Source organism: Saccopteryx leptura, chromosome 2 (genome assembly GCF_036850995.1).
Source record: "Saccopteryx leptura isolate mSacLep1 chromosome 2, mSacLep1_pri_phased_curated, whole genome shotgun sequence".
NCBI lineage: Eukaryota > Metazoa > Chordata > Mammalia > Chiroptera > Emballonuridae > Saccopteryx > Saccopteryx leptura.
In genome coordinates, this window is record NC_089504.1 from 39,569,346 (window position 1) to 39,588,980 (window position 19,635).

A 19,635-nucleotide genomic window follows, 5' to 3' on the forward strand; every position below is an offset into this window, starting at 1 on the left:
TGCCAGAGCCCAGGTAGAAGTTTCTTTAGGAGTGATGAAATGTTCTAAAATTTACTGTGCTACAATCAATTTGTACCATATACGTACAAATTTGTACAACTCTAGGAGTATACTGAAAATCTGTGAACTGTACACTTAAAATAGGAGACTTGTATGGTATGGACATTATATCTCAATAAAACTCATTTTTAAAAAAAGAATAACAGGCCTGACCTGTGCTGCCACAGTGAATAAAGCATCAACTTGAAATGCTGAGGTCACTGGTTCAAAACCCCAGGTTTGCCCAGTCAAGGCACATATGAGAGGCAATTACTATGGGTTGATGCTTCCCGCTCTTACCCCTTTTTCTCTATCTTCTAAAATCAATTAAAAAAAAAAAAGATACAGGACTTGACCTGAGGTGGTGCAGCGGATAGAGTGTCAACCTGAAATGCTAAGGTCACCTGTTCAAAACCCCAGGCTTGCCCTGTCATGGCACATATGAGAAGCACATTCGAGTTGATGGGTTCCACTACTCATCCCCACTTCTTTCTCTCCATCTCTCTCTCTCTCTCTCTCAAAAAAAAAAAAAAAAAAGACTGATCACCAATCACTACATGATTTTTGTCAACTCAGAGGAATTAAAAAGACTGGGTTTGCCTGACCAGGCGGTGGCGCAGTGGATAGAGCGTCGGACTGGGATGCGGAGGACCCAGGTTCGAGGTTGCCAGCTTGAGTGCAAGCTCATCTGGCTTGAGCAAAAAGCTCACCAGCTTGGACCCAAGGTCGCTGGCTAGAGCAAGGGGTTACTCGGTCTACTGTAGTCTCCCGGTCAAGGCACATATGAGAAAGCAATCAATGAACAACTAAGGTGTCGCAACAAAAAACTGATGATGGATGCTTCTCATCTCTTTTCGTTCCTGTCTGTTCCAATCTATCCCTCTCTCTGTCCCTGTTTAAAAAGAAAAAGAGCCTGACCAGGCGGTGGCGCAGTGGATAGAGCATTGGACTGGGATGCAGAAGGACCCAGGTTCGAGACTCTGAGGTCACCAGCTTGAGCGCGGGCTCATCTGGTTTGAGCAAAAAGCTCACCGGCTTGGACCCAAGGTGGCTGGCTCCAGCAAGGGGCTGCTCGGTCTGCCGAAGGCCCACGGTCAAGGCACATATGAGGAAGCAATCAATGAACAACTAAGAAGTTGCAACGCGCAATGAAAAACTAATGATTGATGCTTCTCATCTCTCTCCGTTCCTGTCTGTCTGTCCCTTTCTATCTCTCTGCCTCTGTAAAAAAAAGAAAAAGAAAAAGACTTGGTTTGGCTATTCTATTTATTACATTGTCATAAGGAAGTAAGGTTTCTTAATTTTTTATTTATTTATTCATTTTTAGAGAGGAGAGAGAGAGAGAGAGAGGGAGAGAGAGGAGAGAGAGACAGAGAGAGAGAAGGGGGGAGGAGCTAGAAGCATCAACTCCCATATGTGCCTTGACCAGGCAAGCCCAGGGTTTCGAACCGGCGACCTCAGCATTCCAGGTCGACGCTATATCCACTGCGCGACCACAGGTCAGGGAAGTAAGGTTTCTTAATCATTGCATCTAATATATAGATTAGTATATATAGTGTAAATTATCCATACATAAATGTGTATAAAATCAAAGGTATATTCTGCTTCATATTAGCAATATAATAATTACTCACTGATACACGAACTAACCAAAAACGACTATCGATCTTATTAAAAATGCATTTCTACTGGCCTGTGGTTGTGCAGTGGATAAAGTGTTAACCTGGATACTCTGGACTTGCCTGGTCAAGGCACACATGACAAAGCAATCAATGAACTGAAAGGAAGCAACTATGAGTTGATACTTCTCATTCCTCCCCAACCCTCTTCTCTGTAAAAATGTATTTCTAATAATTATTAGATATAAAGAGTAAAAGTATATCAGAAGTATAATAAACTTGTATCGCTTTATTAATTTATTGATTGATTTTAGAGCAAGAGGAAGGAAGAGAAACAGAAACATTCATCTGTTACTGTACATGCCCTGACTGGGAACTGAACCCACAACCTTGGTGTATCAGGACAATGCTCTAACAAACTGAGCTGTCCAGCCAGGACTAAACTTGTACTGCCTTTTTTTTTTTGTATTTTTCTGAAGCTGGAAATGGGGAGAGACAGTCAGACAGACTCCCGCATGCGCCCGACCAGGATCCACCCGGCACGCCCACCAGGGGCAGACGCTCTGCCCATCAGGGGGCGATGCTCTGCCCCTCCGGGGCGTCACTCTATTGCGACCAGAGCCACCCTAGTGCCTGGGGCAGAAGCCAAGGAGCCATCCCCAGTGCCCAGGCCATCCCTGCTCCAATGGAGCCTCGGCTGCAGGAGGGGAAGAGAGAGACAGAGAGGAAGGAGAGGGGGAAGGGTGGAGAAGCAGATGGGCGCCTCCCCTGCGTGCCCTGGCCAGGAATCGAACCGGGGACTTCTGCACGCCAGGCCAACGCTCTACCACTGAGCCAACCAGCCACGGCCAAACTTGTACTGCTTTTAATTAACTGTATATTAGTAAAATAATTCAACATAGAAATAAACTTAACTAAACCTTATTGTCACAAGTAATTAAGAAGCATCTATTATTGATTTTGGTCGCAGAAAAATATTATAGGATAAATAATAAAAGGTTATCAAACAAAAAAAATTTCAAGTATTAGGATAAACCTTAGCATAGGTAATAAAGTGGAAAATCAAATGTAATGAGGAAAAAATGTATTTTTTGGTCTGGCCTGTGGTGGTGCAGTGGATAAGGCATCAACATGGAACACTGAGGTCACCAGTTTAAAACCCTGGGCTTGCCCAGTCAAGGCACATATGGGAGCTGATGTTTCTTGCTCCTCTTCTCTCTCTCTTCAATCTCTATAAAACAATCAATAAATAAAATCTAATATATATATATATATATATATTTTTTTTTTTTAATTAAGTGAGAGGTGGGGAAGCAGACAGACTCCTGCATGCACCCTGACTGGGATCCACCCAGCAAGCCCCTACTGGGAGATGCTCTGCCCTCCTGGGGACTCTGTTGCTTGGCAACAGAGCTACTTTAGCACCTGAGGCAAGGCCATAGATCCATCCTCATTTCCCAGACCAACTTGCTTGAACCATTCAAGTCATGGCTGTGGGATGGGGGAGAGAAAGAGAGAAGAGGGAGGGTGAAGAGGAGGAGTGGAGAAGCAGGTGGTTGCTTCTCCTGTGTGCCCTGACCAATAGTAATTGAACCTGGGACTTCAACACGCCGGACTGATGCTCTATCATTGAGCAAACTAGCCAGGGCCAAAAACATTTATTTTTTTTATTTTTTACAGAGACAGAGTGAGTCAGAGAGAGGGATAGACAGACAGGAAGAGAGAGAGATGAGAAGCATCAATCATTAGTTTTTCATTGCGCATTGCAACACCTTAGTTGTTCATTGATTGCTTTCTCATATGTGCCTTGACCACGGGCCTTCAGCAGACCGAGTAACACCTTGCTGGAGCCAGCAAGCTTGGGTTCAAGCTGGTGGGCTTTTTGCTCAAACCAGATGAGCCCGCGCTCAAGCTGGCGACCTTGGGGTCTCAAACCCGGGTCCTTTGCATCCCCTTCCGATGCTCTATCCACTGCGCCACCACCTGGTCAGGCCAGGGCCAAAAACATTTAAAAAAAATTTTAAAAATAAATAAATTTAACCTGACCAGTAAGTGGTGCAGTGGATAGAGTGTCAGACTAGGATGCTGAGGACCCAGGTTTGAGACCCCAAGGTCGCCAGCTTGAGCATGGGCTCATCTGGTTTGAGTAAAAGCTCACCAGCTTGGACCCAAGGTCACTGGCTCGAGCAAGGGGTTACTCGGTCTGCTGAAGGCCCACAGTCAAGGCACATATGAGAAAGCAATCAATGAACAACTAAGGTGTTGCAACACGCAACGAAAAACTAGTAATTGATACTTCTCATCTCTCTCCGTTCCTGTCTGTCTGTCCCTGTCTATCCCTCTCTCTGACTCAGTGTCTCTGTAAAAAATAAACAAACAAACAAAAATGATGCCTGGCCTGTGGTGGAACAGTGGTTAGAATGTTGACCTGGAATGCTGAGGTCACCAGTTCGAAACCCTGGGCTTGCCCAATCAAAGCACATATGACAAGCAAGTAGTGAATAACTACCGTGAAGCAACTATGAATTGATACTTCTCACACCTCCTCCTCTCTCTGTAAAATCAATCAATAAATTTTTTTTTAAAGATTTTATTTATTCATTTTAGAGCAGAGAGGGAGAGAAAAAGGGAGAGTGTGTGTGTGGGGGGGGAGTAGGAAGCACCAACTCCCATATGTACATTGACCGGGCAAGCCCTGCATTTTGAACCAGCAACCTAAGTAAGCATTAATAAATAAAACCTTAAAAAAAATAAACAGATGACTAAATATCCATCTATCTAGATAGATAACTAGATAGGGGAAATCAAAGGGAATCACAAGAAATATACAAACCTTCCAAATAACAAGCAACATCCACGTATATAGAAAACAAAAAACAACGGATAATGGAAACTGTATTAGAAGTAGCATGTAAAGTCAATTTTCAGTTTGTAAAGAGTATGACCTCTCTGTAAAAAGTAGTAAGAAACCTAGAATAAAGAAGCAACCTATCCTTCCTGATGTCGAAACCCTCTTCAAAGCCAACCTAAACAGGTGTGCTCCTCTAGGATTGACTTTTTTTTTTAATTCATTTTAGAGAGGAGAGCGGGAGACAGAGGGAGAGAGAGAGAGAGAGAGGAGAGACAGAGAGAGAGAAGGGGGAGAGGAGCTGGAAGCAGCAACTCCCATATGTGCCTTGACCAGGCAAGCCCAGGGTTTCGAACAGGCGACCTCAGCATTCCCAGGTCGATGCTTTATCCACTGCGCCACCACAGGTCAGGCTAAGAAGCAACCTATCCAAACACAGAATTCATGCAATCTAAGATACAGATAGAACTTCAAGGTGATGCACGAGGAAGGATTCAGACTAGAAAATTTCTTCCAAGGTGAATACAGAAAAATGAGTAACATACATACACTTAATGATCCATAAAATACAACCCTTTAAAATGATGCAAGCGTGCTACTTAAAAGCTCTGGCAGCTTTTTCATACTTATTTAAAAATAATATACACTGTTAAGAACCAGATTACTTCTTATTAACCCCTTACCTGACATTCTGAGTAGGATTCCACCTTTCGGAGGGTAGTTCACCACTCTGTGGGTCATCTACAGGTGGATGAAGAATTGAAATGCATACATCTCCATTCTACAAAACACAAACCACATTCAATACTCAAAAATATGATATAAAAAAGTGACATCAGTTCTGCTGACATTTCTTTTATTCCTACAAAATTTGTTATCGTATCATTAGAGGAGAAAACAATTCTGCCTTTTTTTCACATTTAAAATCAATAGTAAAGAATGAAACCTTTTTATGTTATATTCATTTTGACCAATCTAGATAAATTTCTTAGTTAAAAAGAAACACTATATGACTATAACACCATCTTTTTGTTGTTGTTTGTTTTTGGTAAGAGATAGAAGGGTGTAGGGAGAGACAGAGAGAAGCATCAACTCATTGTTCCACTTAGTTGTGATTGCTTCTGCTACATGCCCTGACCCGGGCTGAAAACAGCACCCTCAACATGAAGCCAGTTTCCGTGCTCCAGGGTAACACTCTCTCCACTGTGCCACTGGCCAGGGCACACCAACCTTCTAAAAAAACCACTTCAAAAAAGAAATAAGACAAACATGAGAAACCAGGATTCAAGAGTCTAGGGAAGCAACTAAACATCTCTTTTTCAGAAACAACTGTACCTAAAAGTACATAAAAAGAAACAAAACTAACTTGTCCTTGCTTAAAATATGCATGCAGATGCTATCACCTTTGATATCTGTCACTGGTTTTAATAAGTATAATTTATATAAACTGAAAACATACCTCACAACAACTTAATTATATGGGATAGAAGAAATTACCACTATGGTTTTAATATTCTGGTTTGTAAAATTAAATTATAGGACCTAATCCACAAGTACACTTAATAGTTTAACTCAAACACATTAATTGCTTACCATATGCAAAAATAACACTGGTACTCAACAGAAAAGACAAGACTGAGTTAGATATAGCCACCTATCTCTTGGTCTAAAATGAAAAATAAGATTTAAACTTAACAAATTAGAAGTATACCTATATAAGGTACAAAATTCTTACATATATAACCTAAATTTACATACAAATACACAACTACTGTATTCCTCCATGTATAAGACGTACCCTTTTTTGAAAAATGTGGGATCTAAAAACTGGGTGTGTCTTATAGAGTGGTTGTAGTTATTTAACTTGCATTTCCTGCTTTTTCACACTCATTGATAAGTTTTTGCGCTCATTGTTGAAGACACTGATCTTCATCAGACACAGATGAGGACAAGCTAATGGATGGGAGTTTTGACAGTGATGAGGAATTGTATGAATTTTATGGTGAATAAAACTTGAGTTCAATAACTTTATGTAATACTTTTTTTTTTTTAATTTCGGGTCCCAAAATTAAGGTGTGTCTTATATGTGGGAGCATCTTATATATGGGGAAATACAGTACAGTGTGTCCGTAAAGTCATAGTGCACTTTTGACCGGTCACAGGAAAGCAACAAAAGACGATGGAAATGTGAAATCTGCACCAAATAAAAGAAAAACCCTCCCAGTTTCTGTAGGATGATGTGGTATCATGTGTGCATGCACAGATGATGATGTAACACCGTGTATACAGTGGAGCAGCCCACGGCCATGCCAGTCGAGATGTGGACGGTAAAGAGGAAAGTTTAGTGTGTTGTTCTGTGGCTTGCTAAATTCTAATCTGTGACCAAATTGCAACGTGAATATTGGCGCGTTTATAACGAAGCGCCACCACATAGGAATAACATTACTCAGTAAAATAAGCAGTTGAAGAAACAGGCAGTTTGGTGGAGAAACCCAGTTCTGGTAGGCCATCAGTCGGTGACGAGTCTGTAGAGGCTATACGGGATAGCTACCTAAGGAGCCCTAAAAAATCTGTACATGAGCCCACATCGAACTGTATTGAATAGGTATGAAACTGGGAGAGTTTTCCTTTTATTTGATACAGATTTCACATTTCTATCGTCTTGTTGCTTTCCTGTGACTGGTCAAAAGTGCACCATGACTATATTATGGACACACTGTATATCGAGATAACAGAAAATTTTAAAAAGAATAAAGTCAATACCAAAAATATATTCGAAAATTCTATTATTGTTAGATGTCATGAGAAAGATAAAAAATCATGACAGAAACAAAGAGAGAAATTAGGTATACTGGACAGTGGATATACTTAAGAGGTGGTGTGGAAGAATGAAAAGCTTAGTGGTTGAGAAACCTCGAACATGGGCCTTGAGGGCTTTGAATAATGAGTACAATTTTTTACAACCCAAGGGAAACTTACACATGAGTTTGCCCAGAGAAATAAACCAACATCATAAATGATAGGCTAGAATATGGCCGGGTAGCTGTATTTGTTTTACACTACTATTGTAACAAATCACCACACATTTAGTGGCTTAAGACACACAAATTTATTATTCTACAGTTTCGTACGTCAAAATCTGACACTGCTCTCAACAGGGCTAACATCATGTGTCGGCAGCAATGCATTTCTTCCTGGAGGCATTAAGAATTCCTTTTCCTTGTTCTTACTAGCTTCTGAAGGCCAGCCACACTTGTTTGCTCTTGGCGCCCTTACTCTAATCCTCAAAGCAAGCACTGCTGTATTTCAATGGGACTTTCTTTCAAAGTCACATCTCCCCGCACTCTCATTTTCTGCTTAACACACCTCACCTCTTCTACCTTAAAGGACCCTTGTGATTATACTGGGCCCACCTGAATAATCCAGAATAATCATTATTTTAAGGACAGCTGATTAACAAGCTTGATTCCTCTTTAATATATAATCTAATATATCATAATTTCCAGGGAGTAGGAGTGAACATCTCTGAGGAACCATTATTCTACCTACCAAAGTAGTGAGGAACCTAGTTTAAATGAAAAATAGAGCACAATAATTAGGCCAGAGGAGTACATTACTTTGTTCATAGCTCAATATAAATAAAATGTCTGAGGAGTTGAATGGCATAAACAGATTTGTACTTAGAAACTACCTTTTAAAAGATGGCATCTCTACTGATACAAAGTATTTGACAAAACTCAACACTTTCACATGATAAAAGCATTCGAAAACTATAAATAAAAGGGAACTATCTTAACATTAAACAGGATAGTTATGAAAAGCCTACAGCTAACATCATACTCAGTGGTGAAAGTTTTTCTCCTAAGATCAGGAATAAGACAAGGATACACATTCTAAACACTGTTATTTAAGATTTTCCTGCAAATTCCAGTCAGATCAATCAGACAAGAAAAAGGTATATAAATTGGAAAGGAAGAAATAGCAAATGACAAAAAAAATTCCCAAGAATTCATAAGAAAGCTGCTAATAAAACAAATATAGCTAAGTTGCAGGGTATAAGATCAACACACAAATGTTAGTTGTCTTTTTTTTTTTCTTAAGTGAGAGGAAGGGAGATAGTGCGGCAGACTCCCGCATGCGCCCTGACCAGGATCTACCTGGCAACCCCATCTGGGGCTGATGCTCACATAAACTGAGCTATCCTCAGCGCCTGAGGCTGATGCACCCAAGGCCATATTCGAACCAACTGGAAAGGGAAGAGAGAGAGAAAGGGAGTGGGGGAGAAGCAGGTGGTTGCTTCTACATTGTGCCCTGACTAGGAATTGAACCCAGGACGTCCATATGCCAGGCTGATGTGCTATCCACTGAACCACTGGCCAGGGTCCAGTTTTATTTCTATACACCAGCAATGAATACCCTAAAAAAGATATTAAAAAATCAATTTCATTTACAACAGCACCTAAAAGAATAAAATAGCCTGGCCTGTAGTGGCACCATGGGTAGAGTGTTGACCTGGAACACTGAGGTTGCCAGCTCGAAACTCTGGCCTTGCCCTGTCAAGACACATACAACAAGCAACCAATGAACAACTAAAGTAAAACAATTATGAGTTGGTATGTTCTTTGCGCTACCCACACCTCTCTTATAAAATCAATAAATAAAATATTTTAAGAAAAGAAAGATGGAGGAAGGAGATAAAAAAAGAGAGAAAGAGAGAGAGAGAGGAAATTACCTAGGAAGAAATCTACCCAAGGAGGTTATGGACACAGAAAACTATAAAACATTTCTCAAAAATATTAAGGAAGACCTAAATAAACAGAAAAACCGGAAGATTTAATGGTAAGATGAGAATATTCCCCAATTTGATCTACAGATTCATAGTCCCCGTCAAAATTCTAGCTTCTTTTTTTGCAGAAATTCACAAACTGATCCTAAAATTTACATGGAAAAAAAATTTTTTTGTATTTTTCTGAAGTGATGGGGGGGGGGGGGCTAGGTTGCGTGCAGATGGACCGACTCCTGCATGTGCCCGACTGGGATCCACCCATCATGCCCACCCGGGGTGATGCTCGGCCCCTCTGGGGCATTGTTCTGCTGTAATCAGAGCCATTCTAGTGCCTGAGGCAGAGGCCATGGAGCCATCCTCAGTGTCCGGGCCAACTTTGATCCAATGGAGCCTTGGCTGTGGGAGGGAAAGAGAGAGAGAGAAAGAAGAGGGGGGAAGGGTGGAGAAGCAGATGGGTATTTCTCCTGTGTGCCCTGGCCGGAAATCGAATCAGGGATTTCCACACGCTGGGCTGATGCTGTACTGCTGAGCCAACAGGCCAGCCAGGGCTAAATTTACATGAAAATTTAAGGGACCCACAATAGCTAAAACAATCTTGAAAAAGAAGAAAAAGTGAGTAGACTCCCACTTCCTGATTTTAAAACTTGCTACAATCAATGACAGTTAAGAAGTGGAACAATAATAAACATATAAACTAAAAGAACTAAGAGCTATACATCTATAGTCAATATACTTCTGGCAAGGATGTCAAGTCCATTCAATAGAGAAATAAGAGTCTTTTCAACAAATGATGCTGGGCCCTGGCTGGGTAGCTCAGTTGGATAGAGCATCATCCTGGTACACCAAGCCTGTGGCTTCATTCTTGTCAGGACAGGTATAAGAATCAACCAATGAGCCTAACCAGGCAGTGGCTCAGTGGATAGAGCGTCAGACTGAGACTCGGAGGACCCAGGTTCTAAACCAAGGTCGCCGGCTTGAGTGTAGGCTCATCAAGCTTGAGCACAGAGTTGCTGGCTTGAGCGTGGGATCCTAAACATGACCCCATGGTCGCTGCTTGAGCCCAACAGTCACTGGCTTGAAGCCCAAGGTCGCTGGCTTGAGCAAGTGATCACTTGCGCTGCTGTAGTGTCCCAGTCAAGGCACATATGAGACAGCAATCAATGAACAACTAAGGAGCTGCAATGAAGAATTGATGCTTCTCATTTCACCCTTTCCGATCTGTCTGTACCTGTCTCTCTGTCACACACACACAAAAAAAGAATCAACCAATGAATGCATATATAAGTGGAACAACAAATTGATGTTTCTCTCTCTCCCCCTTAAAAAATCAATTAAAAAATTGTTTAAATGGGCAAAGAACTTGAACAGACATCTCTCCAAAGAAGATATATAAGTGGTCAATAAACACATGAAAGAATGTTCAACATCATTAGTTATTAAGGAAAGTGAAAATCAAAATGAGATACCGCTTCACATTCCCTTAGGATGGCCATAATTTAAAAAAGAAAAAGAAGTGTTAGTGAGGATATGGAAAAATTGAAACCTTCTAAACAAAGAAAAAAATAACAATAATAAAAAAAAAATAGAAATTTATGTTGGATGATCAAAGGAGATAAAGCAGAACCAACTAAGCTACCATTTGTTATACTATTCAAAAAACTTTATTGCCCTGGCCAGATAGCTCGGTTGGTTAGGGCATCGTCCTATAGTACAAAGGTTGCCAGTTTGATCCCCAGTCGGGGCACAAACAGAAAGAGACTGATGTTCCTGTCTCTCTCCTCCTCTCTCTCTTCCTTCCTCTTCTGCTAAAATCAATAAAAATTAAAAAAAAATTTTGTTATCGCCTGACCAGGCAGTGGCGCAGTGGATAGAGTGTTGGACTGGGATGTGGAGGACCCAGGTTCAAGAGCCCAAGGTTGCCAGCTTGAGCGCGGGCTCATCTGGTTTGAGCAAAGCTCACCAGCTTAAACCCAAGGTCGCTGGCTCGAGCAAGGGGTTACTCAGTCTGCTGTAGCCCCACGGTCAAGGCACATATGAGAAAGCAATCAATGAACAACTAAGGTGTTACAATGAAAAACTGATAATTGATGCTTCTCATCTCTCTTTGTTTCTGTCTGTCTGTCCCTATCTATCCCTCTCTCTGACTCTCTCTCTGTCTCTGTAAAAAAAAAATTGTTATCAAACAAAAAGGGAATAAACCTTTATTATAAAACATCTTGCTATTTCAAGATTCAAATGTACTTCCAGTCAAATTACACCTGCTGTGAACATGACTTACACAGAGTATAGAAAAACCATAAATATAGATGGCAAAAAAGAAATGGCAGAAAAAGACAGGTATCTGTGAAGGTTAATTTTATGTCAACTTAATTGGGCTATGGGATGCTCAGAGAGCTGGTAATACACTGTTTTTAGGTGCATCTGTTGAGGATTAGTATTTGAATCAGTATACAGTACTGAGCAAAAAAATTCTGTTCTCACCAAGGTAGCAGGAATCAGCAAACCCACTGAGGGCCTGAACAGAACAAAACGGTGGAGATCAAACTCTCCCTCTCTCTCTCTCTCTCTCTTCTTGAGCTGGGACATCAGAACTTCTGGTTCTCCAGCCTTGGAATTCTGGGACTTAACACAAGCAGCTTCCCAAACATCAGACATTTGGCTTTGGACTTGGACAAATTTCTTATAAATAAATTTCTGTTGTTTACACCACTGGCTCCCCGTGGTTCTTAGACCTTTGGATTAAGACTAAATTATACTTCCAATTGTCCTGGTTCTACAGCCCAGAGGGTAAATTGAGAAATTTCTTGGACTTCATGACCATGTGAGCCAATTATTTAAATAAACCTTCTCATATATAGTTCTATATATTCTATTGGTTCTATCACTCTAGAGAAGCCCAACTAATACAGTATCCTTACTGTTATATGGTCTTTTTGGTATAATTTAAAAATATAATTTATAATCATGGATTTATTATACAGGACCTCTTGCTACAATCCAGTTGTTCCAGTTTTTGAAAAACTAATTATGGGTATTATCCATTTTACTTTTTTTTTTTTTTTAAGTGAGAGGAAGGGAGGCTGAGATACAGACTCCCACATGCACTCCAACTGGGATCCACCTGACAAGTCCACTAAGGGACGATGCTCTGCCCATCTGGGGCCGTTGTTCCATTGTTCAGCAACAAAGCTATTTTTTTAGCATTTGAGGCAGAGGCCACAGAACCATCATCAGTACTTGAGGCCAACTCGCATGAACCAAACGAACTATGGCTGCAGGAGGGAAAGAGACAGAGAGAGGAAGAGGAGGGGTGGAGAAGCAGATGATCGCTTCTCCTGTGTGCCCTGACCAGAAATTGAACCTTGACATCCACACACTGGGCCAATGCTCTACCACTGAGCCAACTGGCCAGGGCTTTATCCATTTTAACTCTTAATTGCTTATCATACAACTAAAGATTATAAACTGTGTAATTAGGCCAGTTGCCATTTACATGGCCTAAATTTTATTATTCCAAAGAGCAATGGTTCTGCAGACTTGGCAAGAACCTTTTTAAAACCTTGTAAAAGACAAGGTTTTAAAACTAGAGAGCTTTCTCTCTCTCTCTTCAAGCCGCATGAGAACACAGATAAGCCAGGAAGAGAGTCATCACCAAAACCCAATCCTGTTGGCACCTTGATCTTGGACTTACAGCTCTCTAAACTATGAGAAAATAAATTTCTGTTGTTTAACCCAACATGGCATTAGTATTTTGTTATGGTATCCCAAGCTGACTAAGACAACATGTTTTAGGAGAAGCATATTACAACAGTAGGGTCTATTTTTAATTATTATTAAAACATTTTAAAATACCATACCCTGCCTGACCAGGCGGTGGAACAGTGGATAGAGCATCGGACTGGGAAGTGGAGGACCCAGGTTTGAGACCCCGAGGTCACCAGTTTGAGCATGGGCTCATCTGGTTTGAGTAAAGCTCACCAGCTTGGACCCAAGGTCGCTAGCTTGAGCAAGGGGTTATTCAGTCTGCTGAAGGCCCACGGTCAAGGCACATATGACAAAGCAATCAATGAACAACTAAGGTGTCGCAATGAAAAACTGATGATTGATGCGTCTCATCTCTCTCCATTCTTGCTTGTCTGTCCCTATCTATCCCTCTCTCTGCCTCTCTCTCTGTCTCTGTAAAAAAAATAGAAAATAAAAATACCATGCCTTAATGATAGTGGAATAGCCAAATTGGTACATCCTTACAATGGTAGTAGCTATAGAAATTCATAAAATGTTTTGAGAATCATCTGGATCTAGAATAAAAAATAACTCATCATAACTAGAATCTTAAGTGAAATAGCAAAATAACTTTCTTATCGGCTACCAAGTAGCCTAAAATATCCCATCGTACTGTAACTTTTATTTAATGACTGCATTCGCTGTATTTATTTGTAAACACTGCACAGAAAAAATTATCTGTATACTCCCTCAGAAAACATTCAAAATCCTTATTATGTCTAAAAATCAAGCTCCATACTATGTTCTACAACTCATTATTGCTAAAAGGATCAAATATTAAATACTTCTGTGTACTTTTCACTCAGTCTTATGGTGAATGTAAAACTAAAAAAATTAATCTACTTTAAAATAATTTTTCAATAATTTAAGAACTTTAAAAATACTAATACCAAAAAAATAAGTGCTAAAGAGCAATAAGATTGAGTTGCCCTGTCATGCTCGTAGTGAAGAAAATGTGCACAAAAACCTCATGTATTAACATAACATAGTCTGTGAAGTAAATAGGGTTCTCATTAGATATCTACCTCTGAGCACACAACATGTAACCAGGAAACTTATTTTTTAATTCACTCAACATATCACAAAAAAAGCAGATAGGAGTAGATTGTGCAACACAATAATAGATGGCAAGTTCATATTAAATTTATTTTGTTCTTCAAGTTTCCCTTGCTATTTATGAATTTGACAAACATGGCAATGATAAAAGAAATGTTAAAATAATTAAATTCATTCAAATAACTGCTGTAATGTGTCTTTGGGTATATTTAGAACTATTACCAAAGATCTTGTGATTTTAAAAATTTGACATAATAAGCTATATTTTCTTCTACCAATAATAGTCTATAATGTTTATTTGTAGTGCTCAAGTTCATATACCAAAAACTCTTCATGGATTCCGATATTTTGGAATCTTTGTAGGCATTTGTATTTTTGTTACATTGTAGTTACTGTCATTTTCCCCATTTCATCCCCAGTTATATACCCTGTTTCCCCGAAAATAAGACAGTCCTGGAAAGTAAGACCTAGTGCAATTTTTTTCAAGCTTAGAAATATAAGGCCTCTGCCTGACCAGGTGGTGGCTCAGTGGATAGAGTGTCGGACTGGGATGCTGAGGAACCAGGTTCGAGACCCTGAGGTAGCCAGTTTGAGCGTGGGTTCATCTGGCTTGAGCAAAAAGCTCACCAGCTTGGACCCAAGGTCGCTGGCTTGAGCAAGGGGTTACTCGGTCTGCTGAAGACCCGCTGTCAAGGCACATATGAGAGAGCAATCAATGAACTAAGGTGCCGCAACAAAAAACTGATGATTGATGCTTCTCATCTCTCTTCGTTCCTATCTGTCCCTATCTACCCCTCTCTCTGAATCTAAAAAAAAAAAAAGAAAGAAAAAAAAGAAATATAAGGCCTCCCCTGGAAATTAGACATAGTACATCTTTAGGAGGAAAAATTAATATAAGACACTGTCTTATTTCTAGGGAAACAGGGTAGATTGTTGTACATGGAAACAGAGTCACAAGAAATTCTTGAAGAATTGAGTTTAGCTGGTTAAGCTGACATTTGTGATGACATGACTACAGTATATTAATAAATGTTGATATTTTGTTCAATAATAAATGTGAATTCGAATTCTTGTTCATGGAAAAATAAGACATCCCCTGAAAATAAGACCTAGCACGTCTTTAGGAGCAAAAATTAATATAAGACAAGTCTTATTTTCGGGGAACCATGGTATTATAAGTAAATCTGCAGTAAACATTTTGGTGACTAGAGCAATTTGACATCAAGATCCACTGTGTTGCTAGCATACATGTGTAAATAGAGAGCAATTTCCAAGAATATCTTTTAGGCCAAGAATGATGAGCCCCAACAAACTCTCCAGAATCACAAATACTGGCATGGGCCCTCAAAAAGTTCAATTCTGATACATTTCCATAATGTAACATAGGTAAATTAACTAATGTAAGAAGAGTTTCTTGTGATCCATTTGATAATATTAAATTTAATTTCTGACTATGACATCACTTTTTTAAAAACAAAACATTTATGGCATGGAAAACAACTGAATATTTATAAGATATGCATGCCTAACTGGTGGTGGTGCAGTGGACAGAGCATCAAACTGGGATACTGAGGTCCAAGGTCGAAACCCCAAGGTTGCTGGTTTGCATGTGCGATTATCAACATAAACCTATGGTCACTGGCTTGACAAGAGGTCACTGGCTTGGTTGGAGCCCCCTGGCCAAGGCATGTATGAGAAGCAAGCAATGAACAACTAAAAGCGCCACAACTACAAGTTGATGCTTCTCATCTCTCTCCCTTTCTGCCTGTCTCTCTCTTGCATGTGCGAGTTAAAAAAAACAAACGCATGCATTATTTTATTAAAAATTGTGTTATAAATATGAAGAATATTTTTAAAAATAATGATCTGCCCTGGCCAGTTGGCTCAGTGGTAGAGCATCAGCCTGACGTGCAGGAGTCCCGGGTTCGATTCCTGGCCAGGGCACACAGGAGAAGCACCCATCTGCTTCTCCACCCCTCCCCCTCTCCTTCCTCTCTGTCTCTCTCTTCCCCTCCCGCAGCCAAGGCTCCATTGGAGCAGCGTTTGCCTGGGCGCTGAGGATGGCTCTGTGGCCTCTGCCTCAGGCGCTAGAATGGCTCTGGTTGCTACAGAGCAACACCCCAGATGAGCAGAGCATCGCCCCCTGGTGGGCGTGCTGGGTGGATCCCGGTCAGGCGCATGAGGGAGTCTGACTGCCTCCCCGTTTCCAACTTCAGAAAAATACAAAAAAAAAAAATAATAAAATAATAATAATAATGATCTAATGCTAACTCTTATGATACAGAACTAAATAGTCTACACTTTATTTAAAAAAAAAAAAACAAACAAACAATGAAAAGGGGAGTTTATCCATCTACACTTTTTTCCTTCAGAGCTCTGAATCCTTTATGCTGGTTTCTGTTTCCTTCTTTTTTGTAGTTTCAGAATTAGAAAACAGATGGAAACAACTTAGTATATAGCTTTAAGATGAATTAGTTCTCAATAGGACAAAAAGCTTGAGTTTTCTCAATTCTCTCTTGCTATCTAATATCTATACATACTACATAGTTTTAAAGGGCAAGAACTTTCGATTATTAAATGGATGGGGACACAAAAGTATTTCTATGTGTACTGGACTCAGTTTGAACTTATGAAACAGTGAGTTATTTCTATAGTCTCCTTTTTTATATAGGATTAGTTTTTTATATAGTATAAGGTATTCACTGTTATTTATTTGTATTATGGTTATGTCAAATAGTGAAGATGCTAAAGAAAATAATACTCTAGCCCAGGGTAGTCAACCTGATCCCTACCGCCCACTAGTGGGCGTTCCAGCTTTCATGATGGGCGGTAGTAGAGCAACCGAAGTATAAATAAAAAGATAGATTTAACTATAGTAATTTGTTTTATAAAGATTTATTCTGCCAAATAGTGAAAATCCGACAAAGTACTTGGTGAATAATTATTATTCTATGCTTTAACTTGCTGTAACTCTGCTTTATAAATTTTATAAAGTAAAGTTACTTCCCTACTTTATAAATGACCATTATTGTGGAACCGGTGGGCGGTTAGAAAATTTTACTACTAACAGAGATACAAAAGTAGGTGGTAGGTATAAAAAGGTTGACTACCCCTGCTCTAGCCTGACCAGGCTGTGGGCGCAGTAGATACAGGGTCAGACTGTGACGCAGAGGACCCAGGTTCACTGGCTTGAGCAAGGGGTTACTTGCTCTGTTGTAGCCCCTCCCCCCATCAAGGCACATATGAGAAAGCAATCAATGAACAACTAAGGAGACTAAGCAGCTGCAACGAAGAGTTGATGCTTCTCATCTCTCTTCCTTCCTGTCTGTCTGTCCCTCTCTCTGTCACACACACACACATACACACACAAAATACTCTAAATAGCTTTTTCTGAAAATGTGACATTTCAGAGTACCAGTTTGTCTTGTTTTAAAAAGGAAAGAATAATGAAGATAATAATGTCTTGAAGATATTAGCAGGTTTCAAAAATCAGTAAAGTTCTTCCAGCACATTAATTTATACAGAATGAGGTCCAAACTCAGGACCCTAGAATAAGTTCTCCATTTCTCGCCTATAAGCATTTTAAAGGTTATGTAGCTTTTCTAGAGCAAAACTGCTTCCCAATATCCACCAAGCTAAGAAAAAGCAACTATATGACTAAAGCTGTACATTTTTGTGTGTGTGTGATAGAGACAGAGAGAGAGACAGAGAAAGGGACAGAGAGGAAGGGAGAAAGAGGAGAAGATCAATTCCTTGTTGTGCACCTTAGTTGTTCACTGATTGCTTTCTCATATGTGCCCCAACCAACCCCTTGCTCAAGCAGGTGACACTGGGCTCAAGCTGGTGAGCCTTGCTCAAACCAGATAAGCCCATACTCAAGCCAGTGACCTCGGGGTTTCGAACTTGGGTCCTCTACGTCCCTGTCCGATGCTTTATTCACTGTGCCACTGCCTAGTCAGGCTAAGGCTGTAAATTTTAAAAAGCCAATTTAATGCTTGGGTCATAGATGCAATAAAATGACACCACTTCAGAGCTCTACTGCAATGAAAAATACTACAGAATATTAGGTAAAGGAGTGAACTCAAAAGATATTTTAGGGGGCCCTGACATATTCTGAGAAATGTAATACATCATTCTAGCATTCTTACAGATTAGCACAAAGCTAAGTAAATTTCATCCACAAAACTAGAAATTATTCCCCCAGGAATGTGGCACTTGCCCAGTAAAAGAACCTCACCTTGGATTTATTCCAAAAGGGGCTCTCATTGCTCTGTGGCAACTCTGAAAGGAGGGCAGTCCAATTATAGTAGAATAAATCCCCCCAAAAAGCTGATCTCTGTTCATAGCAACAGGAGAGCCTTGCTGTGAAGCTAGAGGACAGGTACACAAATAAATTTGTATGACTTTATCTATGAAATTTAAAAAATGCAAATGTTAACACTGTTAACACATATGCATTATAATCTTAGCAATGAGCAGCAAAGGTTTAAAACCTCAATCTTAAATTAACTATAATATACGTTAGTATTAAAAATTACCCTGTTTTCAACAATTAAACTAGAAATTGCTAACTAAAAATGAGAAACTATAATTAGTCCTTTATGGCTATTGCATTAACTACCACAGCATACTGAGATTATAAAGGCCATTTTAAAGAACTGTATCTAAAAAACAAATCTTCAAAGAAATTTATGATAGATGCTTCTTACCTCATAAATGTTGGGGTGCCACATTTTGGTCAAGAATCTGAAGGTAGGTGGTGAATATGGGTAGTCAATAGGAAATTTTATATGCGCCTGAAAAGAAAAAAAAAACAACAGAAAATGCTAATAAATGAGACTACAGGTTATTCATCTGCCTAATAATTCACCCTATTACACCTCAATGAAACAAAACTCCTTTGTATAGAGTAAACTCTAGGAACTAAAATAACTCACATATATTTTGTTCACCCCAATATTAGGGTTATCATTAGCATGCTCTTAAGACATATTTATAAGAGTTTATGTTAGATCAATAAAACTCAACAGCTACATAATTTTTAATTGAACTCACATGAGTTAAACTGTAATATGAAGAGGTGTGTCATATTAGTTAAAATAAGATATATGATATAATTATTTTTTTACTCACATAATCTAACCACCACCCAGAAAATAAATGCTACGATTTTGAAGTAGCTCCTTCCAGTGGTTCTTTGATGCATTCATATTTATTTCCTTATATAACTTATTTCCAAAGATTTGAATATATTTTATACTGTTCTTTCTATGTCATATCATAAACATTTTCCTATCTCATAAAATAACCTCCAAATGTATTACTGCTAGTATCTGCATAATGTTCCATCATATGGCTATATATATAGATGTATCCGTTTTTGAAAAATTATTTCCTGCCTGACCAGGCAGTGGCACAGTGGACAGAGCATCAGACTGGGATGCGGTTCGAGACCCCAAGGTCGCCAGCTTGAGCACAGGCTCATCTGGTTTGAGCAAAGCTCA

The 19,635-nt window shown here is 39.6% G+C and overlaps 1 protein-coding gene across 1 annotated transcript in view; it reads right to left on the reverse strand.

Moving 5' to 3' along the window:
* Positions 1 to 19,635, reverse strand: part of UBE2R2 (ubiquitin conjugating enzyme E2 R2) — a 128,285-nt gene that overhangs the window by 18,440 nt on the left and 90,210 nt on the right. The window contains exons 2-3 of the mRNA XM_066367836.1: positions 18,841 to 18,927; positions 5,190 to 5,287 (exon numbers count right to left, since the gene is read on the reverse strand). Of these exons, the coding sequence (XP_066223933.1) occupies positions 5,190 to 5,287; positions 18,841 to 18,927 (185 nt within the window). The remainder of the gene's footprint in view (positions 1 to 5,189; positions 5,288 to 18,840; positions 18,928 to 19,635) is intronic.